Source organism: Myotis brandtii, unplaced genomic scaffold (genome assembly GCF_000412655.1).
Source record: "Myotis brandtii unplaced genomic scaffold, ASM41265v1 scaffold704, whole genome shotgun sequence".
NCBI classification, from domain to species: Eukaryota; Metazoa; Chordata; class Mammalia; order Chiroptera; family Vespertilionidae; genus Myotis; species Myotis brandtii.
Window position 1 is genome coordinate 798,154 of NW_005370762.1, and position 16,427 is coordinate 814,580.

The 16,427-nt window shown below is 47.9% G+C and overlaps 1 protein-coding gene across 6 annotated transcripts in view; it reads left to right on the forward strand.

The window, feature by feature from the left end:
• Positions 1–16,427, forward strand: part of TENM4 (teneurin transmembrane protein 4) — a 384,882-nt gene that overhangs the window by 281,471 nt on the left and 86,984 nt on the right. For all 6 annotated transcript variants that reach the window (XM_005882313.2, XM_014530001.1, XM_014529998.1 and 3 more), the window contains 2 exons: positions 1,994–2,140; positions 13,422–13,653. In XM_005882313.2, coding sequence (XP_005882375.1) covers positions 1,994–2,140; positions 13,422–13,653 — 379 coding nt within the window. The remainder of the gene's footprint in view (positions 1–1,993; positions 2,141–13,421; positions 13,654–16,427) is intronic.

Sequence of the window (16,427 nt, forward strand, 5' to 3'; positions counted from 1 at the left end):
GACTGATTTCAAATACAAATGAGGCCTAATTAACAGGAAGTTCCACCCAGCTAGACACGAATTTGTATGGGACTAATTGGAGAATGAGGGAGCCTGTAATTGTTTAGACCAGGAAAGGTGGCTGATGTTGGCTAAGGAGTTAGAATGCCTGAGTGGTCATCTGCGCGTCACAGCACTGCGCCTGGGCTTTTACAGCTGCTTCCCCCACCACTTTTGGGTGGCAATGCTGGTGTTTCTCACCTTTCCCAACAGGCTTCTGCTGTGCAAAGGCCATATAGCCTACACTTGCTTCTAAACTTCTAATCTCTCCTAGGCTTGGCGTGCACACTCAGTAAATGGTTCCTCCTTTGAATGGAAAACACAGTGGCCAAGTTGATTGATTGGTTGCTGTGTTGAACATCTCATATAAATTAGCATGTTCTTTTCTTTTACGTTGCAATAACAGTCAACTATCAAAAGTCCTTGAAACACTAAAGTTTTAGATTCTAATTGATTGGCCATTTAGTGAGTGTCTACCTTAGCCTCGGTCTTGTAGTGGACAGCTACATTCACATTTGTCCCATTTAAGAAAAACAGGTCGATTCTCAGTTATTTCATGGCAGAGAATTCAGTTTGTAGCCAGACTTGTAGCCGTGTGCTGCTCATAATACTAAATTAAGTGTTATAGATGACAGAGCGTTTTCCCAGCATACCTTTCCCTGAGACTGAGCAGAGGCAGAGAGAAGACACGGAAGGCGTGCCAGTGAAAGGTGGTTGTTTTTTTTTATAGCTCCTCTGAGAAAGGCATCAGCGGGATTGTTAAAATGGGGACTTGAATGAAAACCACATAACTTGGCAGATTCTCAGACATAGATTTCTGAGCCCACACACTCAGAGAGAGGGTCATCAAACACCTGTAAATCTATTTGAATAGTAATAAAAACTCCCCACCTTATGATATATTCAAGGCAGAACCAAGGCAGAGTCTAAAAATGGCCTGACCCTTCTTGATGAAATCATCCACAGCCCTCTCAGACAGATGGCCCTCCTGTGTTAGGTTCCCACCATACTCTGTACATCTCCCTTAGGGCACTTAGCAATGAAATATTTTGCTTACACAAATCTGTCTCCTTTGATAAGCTACATGCTTCTCAAGAATAAGAAGTAGGTCTTATTCATCTCTGTTCCTCCAGTGCTAGCCCAGAGAAGATGCTTAATAAGTGACAGACAGGCAAACAGATGTCCAGATGAACAAAGTTAGGGGAGGGCAGGCTGCCCGTTTCTGCATTTGCAATTGCTGACAGCCCTGGTTAGTCTCTCTTGTGTCAGTCACCAGGGCTCCTCTGGGTGTATAGCCCTTCTTAGTGGCTGCAGATAAGATGGGAAGAAAAAGACCCAAGGACGCTTCCTCAGAACAAAGACAGTTGTTTAGGAGAAAACAGGACAAAATAATTGAAAAGCCTGAGGTCCAATGCAGCTGATCTAGTAACAAGAGCTGGAAAAAGGTGCAGCCTCTAGAATGAGACCCAGAGGTTCCGAGGGGGTATGAGGAGTAAACAGAGAGATGATTTCTTTGTCCCAAACAGCTGCCAGAGACAGGAAAAACAAGAGTGAATAAGGAGCAAGAATCGGGCAGAAAGCTCCATTGGTCAGATTCCAACAGGCCCACGTCCACCGACTCTCGCTGTAGAATCCTGATCACTTTTGAAAGAGGAGATTTTAGATGCAGAAGGTGTGGGTTTCAGACCTATTCCTGCCACTTCCTAACTGTGCCACCTCCTGACTGTGCCACCTCCTGGCTGTGCAGCCTTAGCAAGTTCTCCACCTCTGAATCTGGGTTGCCTCTCAGTGAAGTGACAGTTCCTAATGCTACTGGCCTCCCTGGGTGCTGAGGGCACCGATGTGCTGATGGGATGTGAAAGCATTTTATAAGTTGGCAGGCGGAGTGTGAATGTGTGTGACTGCAATGGGCCATGGACGATCCGACCTCAATTCTATGTGCTTTGCTTTGCAGAGGGTTGCCCTGGGTTGTGCAATGGCAATGGCAGATGCACCTTGGACCTGAATGGGTGGCACTGTGTCTGCCAGCTGGGCTGGAGAGGAGCTGGCTGCGACACATCCATGGAGACCGCCTGTGGTGACAGCAAAGACAATGATGGAGGTAAGGCTGTGGCACCCATGAGCTCTGGGGTGGGGGGAGACTCAGGGTGGAGTGTGGGCATTATTACGGAGTTAACAGGCCACCAGTACACCATCTGGCTAGTCAAGAAGGCCTGCAGGGCAGGCATAAAATTGTACATGTGGTCAGGATGAGCGCATATCACTAGTTGTTCCATTTGAATTAATTAAAAGTAAGTAAATGAAATTAATTGCCATCCGACAGCAAGTGCGCAGGAGAAGGCATATGGAGGACAGAATTTTTCAATTCAATAGTGAATGAGTTGCCCAATAAAGCTGAGAACCCCCTCACTGGTGATGCACAAGAAGAGGCCATCCAATCCTGTATCACAGGAGGTGGCAGAAAGGATGCTTCTCCAAGGTTGAGTTACCTTTTCTCTTCTGTTCCTCACCAAGCACACTGAGGACCACCTTCTGCCCCTGTGGGTTTGTAATAGAATCTGTCTTTGCTGTTGGATTTTTTCTAAGTGCTGGATAGTCAAAACCCTAAGGAACAGAAGCCTAGTCTTGTGGAACATTTATTACCTAAGAGTGAAGCTCTAACCCCAAATCTTTGACTGCCTGTGTAATTGTAAGCAAGCTGCTTGATGTCTCAGGGCCTCATGCTTCCCATTTCTAGAATGAAGCTATTGGATCATGAGGACCATTCCAGTCCTTACATTGGTGCTAGAATTAGCCTTTATTTCTCTGTTGTGTAAACTTGGATAAATACAACCATGATGTGGTCTACTTTCCCAGGAATATGGACTGATTCTTCCTGACTCTACCTGTCTTTGGAGTTATAAGGAGAATAAAAAGATAGAAAGATGAAAAAAAACTGAAACAGTTAACCCTTCTTTTCTAATGATGACCTAGTTGGCCTGGTCCAGATGTGTTTATGCAGCTCCCTCATATTTATGCTAAGGGGCTTTCTAGTATACAGCAGAATAGGAAATAAACAGGTCAGAAACTTTGTATGCCACCCTTTGGGAATTTTCTACTTAGAGTGATTCTATAATCTCAGTGCACAGTAAGGATTAAAAGGCCAATTGTGTGTTACTGTGATTACTCTGGTTCATTTGCCTTGAGTTGGCTGTAGCAAGCTGAAAAGGGCTATTGCAGACGGCTGGTCTTTATCTGAGCCAGCTTTCATTCCTTCTACCTGCAGCCTGCATCCAGGAAGTGATTGGGCCTGTCCACCCAGGCCTGGGCCCATGGAGTAATTGTCAACAGTAGCTCGTGGGGCTGGGCCTTGGTTGCCAGGAGAGACAGTGGGTCCATGTTCTCTTCCTGACACCTTACAGGATTGAAATATCCTGTAATCCATTAGAAACTTGAGTTCATTAGTTCTGTGCTCCATAAATACCCAGAGTTCCTATTGTGGGGCCGGGCCCTAGGCACAAAGATGAAGAAGTCTTGTCCCTGCACTTCAGGAATTCAAATGAGGAAGAAGGACCCAAAGTGAAGTGCTAATGGGCAGTCATAAGGGAGGTTGTAGAGTCAGATATTGGTCATTGTGGGAATAGGCAGGTATTCATCAGGAAGGTGACACTTGGGTAGGTCAGCGTTTCTGGAAAGGAAAGGGCTTTCCATTCAGAGAGATCATGATGGCAAAGGAAGGGAAGGGCACCAAGTGTCCCTTGGTGATATCGGTGGTCTTCTGGCAAGATAAAGTGCAATAATATTTGCTCTTCATAGGAAAGCGATGTTAACCTAAATTATCTGCATAATTTGTCCAGCAGTCCCCTTCATTTCACCTGTGTAGACACAATGCCAGTGACCAACAGGAACTTCATGTAATAGAAGAGAGGGGCAAAGGGGCAGCCCCAGGAAGTCACTCTCTTCTCAAGAGTCCAGGATCTTGGCCAAAGCCTTCAAACAGCTATTGAACATCTGGGTAGCAGCCGAACTGAATGTCCTTGAGAAATGTGGGGAAAGGGTGCATCTCCCCAACAGCACACATACAAAAATAGGTTATTAGACAAGGTTCTCTTATTCTCCCACGTGAAACGCAATCCCAGTATACCCACTGTTTACTATCCTTCAAAGCCAGCCTTCCCAGCACTAGAACTCACCCTGCACAAGAGTGAGCCGTGTTTAGCTGTGGACTGTCTACATGGGGGAGCCCATAGCCCCACAGCTTGGGTGGAAGAAAGAGCTTCTTGTCATGGGAAATGGGGCTGATCCAGACCCCAGGGGAACAGGGCCTCCTCCAGCTGCTCTGAGAGATGAATGGCAGGAGCTACAAAAGAACAATCAGAAAATCCCCACATTTTTTTATTAAGGAGAATATACCTCTTACATTTATGAAGCATGTGATGGGCCTTTACTTTGTAGAAAAGCCATATAACAGCATGGTCACCTGAGATCATTCACTCATTCAACAAATGTTAACTGAATGTCTACTCCACAGCTGGTCCTGTCCTGGCTCCTGGGGCTTCAGAGATAGTCCCTGCCCTTGTGAAATTCATAGCCTGGAGGGAGAGAGGGTAGCACCCAGTAGCAATGCAGTGGGGTCATTGCTGAGATGAGGAGGCACCCACTCATTTAGCTGCTACCATCAAATGCCTGGATGCCCCACTGGGAACTTGCTATGGTCCCGCTCTTCTGAGCCTTCCAGTCTAGCCAGGAGGACAACCCATGTGTCATCACGATTGGGAAAACAACCAGCTGGGGAGACCAGATTATTGAGGAAGCTTGGCCTTGGGTTCTCACCTGTGAAATGAGGAAACCTGTCACCTCAGAGCCCTCTCGGCTTGGTAGGCTCTCCACCCTTTGGGGGAGCCAAGAGGTCTCTGCTTTGCATGATGGCACAGATGAAACAACCATGCAGGTGGAGATGGGGCCATCCTCACTGGCCTCTCTGTCACTCTGGGTCTTGGCCAGGTGGGGACGGTTTTAGTGGAGGGAGAAACAGGGCAGGCTGTGCAAGGCAGCACAAGAGTGAGCCGTGTTTAGCTGTGGACTGTTTGCAGTGCAGACAAGCACACTTTCGCTGGGCTCCTGCTGTCTGCAAGTCACCGTGCTCCTTTCTGATGGGCTATAAAACCAATGAACATGGCCTAGTCTTTCTCCCTCAGGAAGCTCGCAGTCATTTGGAAGAAATGTTATCCAAACCACTACATCTAATGGAGGCAGAATGAAACAAGTGCCTTCATTTCAGCCATGATGTGGGCCGCACATCCCAAATAAATAACTCAGGGTGGAGGGAAGAAGTGTTAGGGACTCACTGAATGAATATTCTTGTCTGATCTGACTCAGGGCCCTGGAGAAGGAATTCGAAGAGTTTAATGTTGAGTGACAGACAGGACTGGAAGAGACAGAGAACACCGACTTCAGCTCCCTCCTCCTACTCCCCGGCATGTTACAGACAGGGAAGCAGGAGCCCAGAGAGGGAATGTGACATCATACATGTCCAAGTCACACAGAAAGTCACTAACACGGCCAGACTGAGACCCGAGCCATTCCACGTGGCCCTGTGAACCTAGAGCATTCCCACCTCCTAATGATTGGTTTACCGTCCTCCTCCTAAAAATGTAGTATTTACTTGAATTGAAATAGGCTATGACAGTATCACAAAGCCAAACAGAATGAGAATGTTGACTTGTATGTCATTTCGCAGTTTGCAAAGCAATTGTGCATCCAACAACATCACCAGGAGGCATGCAGTATTATTACCCCCTTCCTATTCCCAGGGCTTAGGGAGCAGCGCATTTTGCCCAGGTCTCACACAGCCTGCAGGAGGCAGACCCTGCCGCAGTTTGAGGCCTGGCCACATTAGAGCTTTTTCATGTGCCCAGACTTCAGAAACCCAACTGTGGTCCTTTGAGCTATGTGAGAGCTCCCAGTTTCTCTTCTTTCCCAATTTGCTAGGCTTAAAGCAATTCTTTCCAAATTAAACTTGAATTTCAGGCTTCATTAAGAATGCAGTTGCTGTGTTTTTAAACTCTGAGGGGAAAAAAAGTTACACAATGTGACTGAGTTGGGTTTAGCTGTATTGGTTTGTTTTTGTTTATGATTGTCGTCTAGTTTTAAAAACAAGAAACAGATCCTAAATGGGACTCAGTGGCTCCCAGCCTCCTGATTCTCTGTCAGGGCCACCCCGTCAATCTTGAATGCCCCTAGATTTTACCCTGGGCACAGGTGGGGAGAGGGAGCAGCAGAGCAGGCAGGCACCGAGGTCCTGGCTGACCACAGTGAACCCCTCGGTGTGCCCCACTTGATGAAGAAGGTGTGCCTCATTCCTACTGCACCCCTTTATCAAGACCTTTAATCTTCTCATCTGTTACACACAGACCTTCCGATAGGGATGCTCCTCCCATGCCCATTACAGAGACGGTGAAACTGTGCCCAAACATGCTGTCTATAAAATAAGGGTACTAATGCCTGCCTTGCAGGGTTGCTGTGAGGATTAAGGTGATGTATTTAAAGGGCCAGAGAGGTAAGATAACAGTGATTAAAAGTGGAGGATCTGTACCCAGGTTGGATTCCTGGCTCCCTCACTGGCTGCATGACCTTGAGTGAGTTACTCAACTTCATCACCTGCAAGTGTCGCTTCTCTTTCTCCTGCTCCTTGCCACCCATAATCACAAGAGCATGATGTTTATTACTAAATAAATATTCATATATAAACAGTCATTCTTAAACATTGAAATTATGCTCTCTTTAAAATTTTATAATCTACTTTTTTCACTTATGCTCACACTGTTTTTCTCCATATAATGTATTTTAACCTCTTTTATCTCTGGATTAAAATTTATATTTCAAACTGTTATATACTCATTGCTAAAGGGGGGAAATCAAATGTACAAAAAGGAAAATAATAGCCATCCTGTAGAGGGCAGCCCTCGGTGCCAAGCACTCTGCTGGACACCGTGCATATGATCACCAGCCCTCACCCCCCTCTGCCAAGGCAGACGTTTACAGGTAGGGAAACTGAGGCTCGGCGAGCTGAAGTGCTTTGCACGTAGTCATGCAGTGAGAGAGCTAGGATGCGAACGGAGCTGGTGTTTAAAAAGAAGCCAGAATAAAAGATCCACTGGGATTTAGCCAGACTCCTTATGATAAAGAATCTTTCATAAGCTTCAAGGTATGGCATCTCTTTAGGCGGTGTTGGTCCCATGAAAAATAATCCCAGATTGCAATACAGATCATTGATAGATGCATCCTGGGAGGAGAAATTTCAGGGAGACAGAACAAAGCCCTCTGTCCTCCCTGCTGCCCATCTCCCGTTGCTGGAATGGAAAGTTCACATAAAACCATAGAATTTGTTCACCCTTCAGACTATCTCTAAACCACGTTTCTTGTGATAAGAGACGAGAGAAATTGACCTTTAAAAATCCTGTGTTCTAAGGGACAGATAAAGATTTTGCAAGCTTTCTCAAAGAAGGCACAGAATTTATTATAGCAAATGACAAAAACTTCTCCCAGATGTGTACAAAAGAGGCTCATTCCACCCTGCACCCCCAGGGCCTCCCGGTGCTGCTTGCAGCCTGCAGTAAACCAACTCTGAGGCCAGACTGCAGACAGGAGCGGGCGGGGTTGGCTGATGTGCCGCGGAGTGGGGGAGGAGCTCAGCCTGCGGAGAGACCGATGGACTTGTTATACACTGTCCACAGGACTATTGATTTAGGGAACCATGCAGACAACTATGGTGCAAAGAATGTACAGCCCACAAATTTCCCCGACCTGCGCCCGGCTCTATTCTCCTTTTGGCTCATTCTTGTCCATCCTTCTAGTTAGTCTCTGTTGAAGCATTCTCTCATCCCTGATATAGTCCAGCCCCCGCCTGAGTTGGGCTCCCACCTTTGGACTTTCACAGCCCACCACCCCCTTCTTTCCTGGCACTCTATTGTCTCCATCTGACCCACCAAACTGAATGCTTTGGAAGCATGACTGTCTTATTCTTGTCTGTCCAGTGCTAACACAGAGCCTGCCAGCCACATGATAGGCCTGGAGAGGGACAAGTTCTTCCAGGGGGGATGGCTTCGTTACATGGGCCCTGCCAGACTGACCGATTTGGGATCCTCACATAATCATGTATTTTTTTCACTCACTCAACAAGTACAAAGCTTTGTGTGCAAGGCACTGTGCTATGCATTTGGGATACAGAAATAAACAGGTCAGTTCCTATCCTCCATGGAGGGGGGTCAGGGCAGAGAAGTAGACATAGACTGTGAATGAGCACCTAACAGCTGGATTTGGAGAAAGATAAGGGACCAAATTCCCAACTCTTCCACTTTCCTAGCAGTGTGGCGATGGGCGAATCACTTAACCTGTCTCCAGTGTCCTCATTTGTAAAGGTGAGAAGGCTAGCTGACCACCTTCCGTAGAATTCCCATGTGCACCTCTCACTGTCTGTGAAAGTCACAGCCACAGCCCCCAGAGGAGATGGGCCTGTGGCACATAAAGGCCAGAAGGTGATTGTCAGGCAGGCTAGCCCCGGAGGCTGTCCTGTTGACCTCCACGTTACAGATGAGGACACAACATCAGAGAGGGAGGTGAGTCACCCAAGATTCCACTGGCAGTGATTAAGATCCCAAAATGAATAGAAAGCCACATCCAGTCAGCACTGCAAGTGGTGGCAGAGACTTCACAGAGCCCTGGGCCCCTGCGCCTGTCTGCAGAGGGGCTCCAGGAGCAGCCACAGGCATGCGAAGGACACCAACATTTCTCATATCAAATTACTCACTTGCTCTTTACCACCAAGGTTCCTTGCAGCAACCCTGAGAGGTGGGCAGAGCTTATTATCCCATTAATACATTACATCTCAGACATATGAAGGGCCATGCCCAAGGTCTCAGAGCTAAAGAGGGGCAGGCCCACGGAAGGACTGGGTCATCAAGCTTCTAGCCTGGATTTTCTCTCTCCCACATATTCCTGCCCCTAGTTCTCAAGGTCATTTGACACCACCAGCAGGGTAGACACTGAGGAGAGATGCAAGAGGAAATGGCATGGCCTTCATCCTCAAGTTGATAGCACATAGATGGAAATATTAGCAAAGACCAAGGCACCATGCAGCATTTCAGCAAGTGGGAGGGGTCTTCAAGTTCAAGGGTCACAAGTACATGAACTACTTTGAAATGTTCATTTAGTGCCCAGAGACCTGTATTTCTCTCTTTCTCTCTCCTTCTCTACTCACACCTTTCCTTTTAATATCCTGCCTTTTTCTAGCCGCTTCTTCCCCACTAACCTTTGCCGTTCAGTCCCACCAGAGCCCATGGCTGGATGTGGCACTGCCCCCCTCCCAGCCTCGGGGGCCTGAACAGCCTCTGGCACTTTTTTCTGTTCCTTTTCACGGTCACCAGCAAGGACAGGGAGGGGCCTTCAGATCTCTGAGGAAAGAGCAGGTTTCTGGGGGCAAAAATGTTCTTTTCCAAAAGTCAGGGTTTAGAGTTTAGGAGGATTTTATTGAAAACTTGAAGGAAATAGAGGAATGTCCTCTCTCTTTTCCTGTTGGTCGTTCGTTTTGTTTTTTGTTTTATGTTTTTCTGCTGTGATAATGAGGGTCTCACGTGGGAATAGCAAGAACATGAAACATGGACGTTTTATAAGTCAACCAACTTGTGTGTCATTTACAATTAAGAAATGTTCCCAGATGGGCCCAAACTGGAGAATCTCAAAAACTATGTATTTATGTATTTCTAGTTTACCCCAAAACTTATTTTTCTATCCCCAAAGCATACTTTTTCCTCTCAACATGACTCTTCTAAAATTGTCGTCTGTGCCTAAGAAAATGAAACTGTGGAAGATCCTCTATGGCTGTAGAGCAACCATATGCCCTGGTTCAGGCTGCCATATGCTACATTTGAAAATATCAAAAGAGGTTTGCCTAAAAGCGAGTCTTGTAAACTGAGCTTTTGGTAAGAATTTTATGGGCCTTCCTCATTTTAAAATATGTACATATTTCATTTAAGTAGGATTGTCTCGATTAGCAGAGGTTTAGCCCACATTTACTACCTAGTAAATATTTGCTGAATGAAGGATCAAGGAGTGTCAATATAGGAAGGTGTAGGCAGACAGAACTCTTGCCCTGGCATTAATCACTAAACTGCGAAGTATACGGTGAACAAGTCCCCTGTCCCAGAATCTCTCATAAGAGCACCATTTGTGTGCTGTCTCCATTTCAAAGAACCCCAGTTTTCAAGTCCCCTGAGTTCTCTACTGTCCTAACTTACAGGTGTGTTGCTTGGGCCATGTTTATCTAATTCAGTTCTCCAAGGCCAGACTGCATCCAGAAGGGCTGCCTGGAATGTATGCATAGAGAAGGGGCCACCTCAGGGCCAAAGGGCAGGCCTGGTGGCAGGATGCCTGTTCATGAGAAGCACCTGGCCAGGGGCTAATAGTAACGTTATTATCAGGCACTTATGTACTGGCCATCATGCTGATCTCACCTAATCCAGCATCTCCGCCAGCTCGGTCTGATTGTTCATTTTCCAGAGGGGCAAACGGAAGCTCCAGGCCCTTCCTGGGACTTTCATTTCCGGCGGGGTGGCCAACTAGACCATCACAAAGGCCCTCTGACCACAAGAAACAACAATTTGTTTTTAAAACTCACTGCTGACATTTTTTTTTTTGAAAAAAGGGATGTGGGGGGGCTCATATGCCAGAAGCAAGGAGGCAGGTGAAAGCCAGAGCAGTAGACACTGGGAGCCTGAAATGAGTCCGACAGCCCCGTCTCCAGGAGCTCATGGTCTGGGAGGGTGACAGAGAAAGTCAGTCACAGTATCGGGGAGGCCAGGGCTATGATGGAGGTTGCCCAATGGCTGGAAGTGCACAGAGCAGTGGTATTTCAGCAAGACTCAGAAACCCATGCTTTCCACTTAATAGTTCCTAAAAGTCTCTTCAAGACTCAGAAACCTTTCCCACCCCACAAAGACCTGAGTTCAGATTTCTGAGTCAGCTTCTTCACTGACTGACTGTGAGACCTCGACCCAGTGACTTCTCCACCGTGAGCCCTGGTTCCTTCCCTCCACAGTGAGGGTGATGAGGGCGATGGTGGCTACTTCCTGGAGCTGGGGAGACTCCGGGACACTTCCCTTGAAAACATTCCCTGTAAAGCATTTAGCACAGCGCCTGTCGCTCAGTAAGTGGCAGCTGTGATTATCTTCATCATCACCATCATCAGGCTGATATTAAAAGTATTAATGACAATAATAATAATTCCTGGCTAAGCTTCTTCCAGGCGCCACGGAGCAGTGTGTTTGTAAGGAGGTAGAAGACTGGTTTCCAGGGACTGCTTCGGTGGTAAACAAGAGCAGGCGAGAGCTAATAAAATTTCAAATTAGCCATGACTTTTCACGGCCCTTCAACTGTGCTAGCCGATTTAATGGTCAGCGTCCCCACTCGCGGGGATTGAATAATGGAGCATTTCTGCCGAGTTATGGATGCGGCAGCTGAATCTGTCATGCTAACGTCAATAGCAGAATGCAAATCACCCTCAGCGCAGGCTGCAATTACGTGTTTAAGCGATGTCTGACAGGGCAGCGCGAGAGAGTGTGGCCGGGCCCGCCGACTGCAGGAGAAACAGGTGCTTTGCTAGGAAGTTAGTCGGTGTATCTGGGACCTGGGACAGGAGCTGCAGGTTAGGACACAGGACAGTGCTGGGTGACAGGAGGCCTGTCTACATCTCAGGATGAATCTGACAGGTGAGCAGACAGAAGGCATATGGCCCTTCATTTTAGTGAGGCTGTTTCAGGTTCAGGGTCAGGAAGGCGAACTACCCCATATTCAGTACTTACTGGGTGCCAGGTACTCCGCTGGATCTGGGGGTGTATTTCTTTATGTAACAAATACTTACACCCACTCCTATAATCCCCTCATAAGAACTGTGAGAAACTGAACCCAGAGGGTACTCTGGTGGGCAGCCTCTATATAGCAAACTCACAGAGACAGAAGTGAGGGAAGCATGTCCATGACGAGACTGGGGCTCTGAGTAAGTACAGAAACTCAATCTGGAACTTGAACTTCCGTCTCGGAGCCTCATTCATCCCCCACCATGTAACACTGTATATTAACTAGAATGAAGATAATGGTGTTCTGGCTTTCATAGACTGTCATTTAGTTTCATTTCCTGATTCACTGGTTAATTTATTAATTTATCATTCATTTCTTTATTAAACAGTCATGTTTTAAATACCTGCACTAAAATGTGATAACCAGAACGGGGCCAGGCCCCATGGCGTGGGGAAGTTTGCCCAAAGCCACAGCTAATAAGCAGGAGAGACAGAGTGTGACCCATGTCCTCCCCGCCAGGAACAGGGGTCCTTAAACTGTTCTCTGCCAACAACACACAGACTATAACCCTGGGTTTCTTTGCCCCTCACTTTGGGCAGCATCCTCTAATCTCTGGATTTGTTGTCCATGTTAAGTTAGTCTGTGGCATACCTGTAAAAATCCTTTGAGATAATGCGAGCAAAAACCTGTGGTCTGGTGGAATTTCTTTCTTTGAACTTTGGGAAGCTGGAAGTTGTAATATAATTTGAAATCCATCCATGTGGTAAAGAGAATTCCCTGCTAATGGCCACTGGGCCAGAGACAAGAAACCTTTCAGTAAACTCAGAAAGCCCCTCCCACAGAAGGTGGAGCCAGGTGTGCACATACCTACCTCCAAGCCAGGAGAGTGGCTGAGAGTTACAGTGCCTTTGAGGCACTGCCTCTTCCCCTCCCTCAAAAGCCAGTCACCAGGTCTTAATGTTTTTACCTCTGAAACGTCTCTCAAAGCCACCCACTTCTCTCAGTCCCCACTGCTAGTACTCTAGTCTCAGCGGTTGTTTTTCCCTGTGCCACCTCAGCTACCACCCCCTCCCATATTCCCCAGCTCCTACCCGCTGCTTAAGACCTTTCAGTAGCTCCCATTGTCTCTGGGATAAAATGCAAACTCTGTAACCTGTCCCCCCACCCCCAGGCCCAACAGTGTGCTTCTGCCAACCTCTGCAGTCCCACCTTTTTTTAATCCCCTGTCCCCGCCCTCAGAGCCCAACTTTTGAATTTAGAAACTTCACTGTTCAATGTGTTCTCTTACCTCTTATCTTTTTTGGGGGGTGAGGGAAATAGCATATGTCCACTGTCCACTTACTTGGCTGTCTCTCCTGTGAGACTAGTGGGTTGGGACCAGATCTGAAGCACCTGGATCTCCTTGGTGCCCAGCAAAGGTGTTGGTTTATACCAGGCATTTAATTAAGTTTTTCAGTGAGTGGGAAATAGAGAAGTGCATGATGGTATTGTGGACAAGTGTGGCTGATGGAACATAGTGACATAAACCTCATGCTCTGTCACCCCTACAGATGGTCTGGTCGACTGCATGGACCCTGACTGCTGCCTCCAGCCCTTCTGTCATGTCAACCCACTGTGCCTGGGCTCCCCTGACCCACTGGACATCATCCACCCCGCATGGAGCCCCCAGCTTCCACCCCCTGTGTCCCAGCAGAACCTGCACTCCTTCTATGACCGCATCAAGTTCCTCGTGGGCAGGGACAGCACACACATCATCCCCGGGGAGAACCCCTTCGATGGAGGGTGAGTCCATCGGGCCCTGGCTCCAGCCATGGCTCTCTGAGGGAGAGCTGATCACCTCCAAGGCAACATTTGTGGGGGTGGGGGCGGGGGTGTGGGTGGGAGGAGGCCAGGAGGGGTGGGCATCAAAGGCTATTGATGGAATGTCAGGGGAGGGTGGCGGAGTAGCGGCCTCAGATGGCCGCATTTAGAAGGTACACTCTCCAAGGCATTTGGCATTTTTGATGAGCAAAGTTTTGTTGTTCCTGCTGGGTGATGGATGGGGAGAATGAGAAATCAGTGGTCCAGGGGGAATCTAGGATCAATATCCACTCTGCAGGCAGCCATCCCTGAGTCTGCAGTCCCAGACGAGCTGAAAGGCTCTAACACTGCTCACCGTCAGAACTGGTGTCCAGAGGCTTGTCAGGCTGCGGTGGGTCCACCTGCTGGGGTCCCAGGCCATGTGCCCGCGCATTCTTTCACAGGTTTTAATTGTGTCAGCCATTGGGCAGTTTTTTCCTGGGATCTCCTCTCTGCAGGCCCTGTGCTAGAATCAGAGAGATGAATAGAATACAGCCCTGTTCATTGGCCACTCCAAGTGCACTTACTAGGGGCATAAAAAAGAGACGGTTCCAGTATGAGAAGCCAGAAATATGCCCCCAGGCAACTCTGAGATCATAAAGGAGGTGCTCCTGGGTAGGGGGAAGGCCATTACTTAAGAACTGCATCTTAAAGATGGGAACTAGCTGGAGGGAGAGGGTGACCAGGGAGAGGGAACATGCAAAGACCCAGGAGCATGAAAGGGCACAAGAGCCAGCAAAAGATTGCTCTCTATTCTTCATCCACAGATCAGGGTCTGTGAACTAGGAAAAGGTATCCAAAAAGGAGGGATTTATAGTAATTTCTTTTGAATGTCTTCCAATGTAGTAATGCCTCATAGATGCAGAGGTTTCTCTAAAGTCTGCTCAGTTCAACTGAGCACTCACAGACTCTGTACCTTCTACGTTCATGACTTCTATGCTGGGAGTTCCTGCCCTGATTGGATAATGCGGTGGTGATGAGGGGTGGGAATGGTGAAGGACAGCCTCAAGTTTTGTTTAAAGGGGGAAATCAGGAGGGCTTAGTCATGGGTTGGGTCTGAGGGATGCTAGAGCCAGGAGTCTCTTACTCAGATGCCCAGGTCGATGGCAGTACCCTCACCAGGGACCTGAGAGCTGAGCAGGATTGGGTGCTCCACCTGAGCACCCTAAGGGCAAGGAAGGGACACACCACCGTAGGGCACACAAGAGGACATGTCTATAGTTCATCAGCAAGTCTGCAGCTCATGCAGTGGTTAGGTAAGGCTGCAGATCTTGATTTGAGAGCCATCAAGAAACACGCAGGAGTTGACTCCGAGCACACAAAAGTTTGCTCAAGGAGAATGAGTGAGGGGAGAAGAGCCGGGACCTAAGAAGGAATCAGGGGAGCTGCCCCTGGTAAGTGGTATTATCACTCCCAGAGTGTAACTGGGACTTCAAGAAGAAGGCCTCGCTGCTGGGCCATGATGGAGCCAGATTTGCACCAGGGCCTAGCGGACTGCAGGGCCCAGGATTTTCCCAGCCCTGCCCTTTCTCACAGGAACAATGACAAGACCAGGAAGAGAAGTGGGGAAGTGCTCTGAGCCCAGACAGAGGGGCATGACGCAAGTGTGTAAAAGCTTTCAAAGGAACTTTTTTAGAGATGAAAGCACTTCATAGTCCAAATCCTTCAACCTACCCTTGAGAGGTTCAGTGACCTTCCCAAATTCACAAGCTGATCAAGCGGCAGAGTCAGGGGCAGCACTAGAGCGAGGAAACCCCTCTTCCTTTATCTTGGCCAGAAACGCTGCCTTTGTCTCTGGGTCAGAAGCTTTGGGCTCTCTCACCCAGCTGTGTGATTTTGTATGTATGCTGTGGGCCTTCCCATGGCGTGAGTCCTTTCCGTCAACTGGAGATGTAAATATTATTCCAGCCAAGGGGAATACTACTTACTCAGCCTTTCTTTACTGGACCCGTTATGGAATCTGTTTAGGGCTGGTTGGCTTCCAGTGGCTGTTCTGCTTGTGGGATGCCCTCACCATGCCAACCTGGCCAGTGCCAGCAGGGACCATGCACCCCTGTGTGTCCTCTGGTCACTGGCCATGCCTGCTGCTTGTGTGCGGAGAATCACTGTGGGACCTGCACAGGGACCTCAGTAGTGTGACTCCAGCAGGTCTCGCTTGCCTTAAGGAGCCTGTCTAGTGGGGAATGTGGGAAACCTGAACTGAGAGAAACTGACCTCTCAGCGGGAGGGCAGTATAGGCCTCAGAGTCAGGCCAACTTGTGCCTCAGAGCCTGGCTCTGCCTCTCTGGGTGCACAGCTCTGGGCAAAGGGATTCATATGCCAAATATGCTCAAGACAAATATGCATAGATATTACCTTGAACAATGAAGAAATGGAAGGAAGGAAGGAGAGAGGGAGGGATAAGGGGAGGGACGGTAGGAAGGAGGATGGATGGATACATTATCTGGTTTACTTAATTTTATACTGTGGTTCCAGAGTCCGGAGAGGTTAAATCATCTCCTGAAAATCACATTACAGATTAGTAGCATTATTTCTATATCTGTCACCTTCAGTTAAATTACAGATGGGTTCAAAGAAGAGACCATTCAACTCCTCAAACCTATAATAGTGGACTCTAGTATGTGCTCTGCAAATGAATGGATAATGGAAGCTTCCAAATGTTACTGTAAAATTACCTAACATTTTCCTGAGTCATTATATCCCTGTTCTTCACTGAT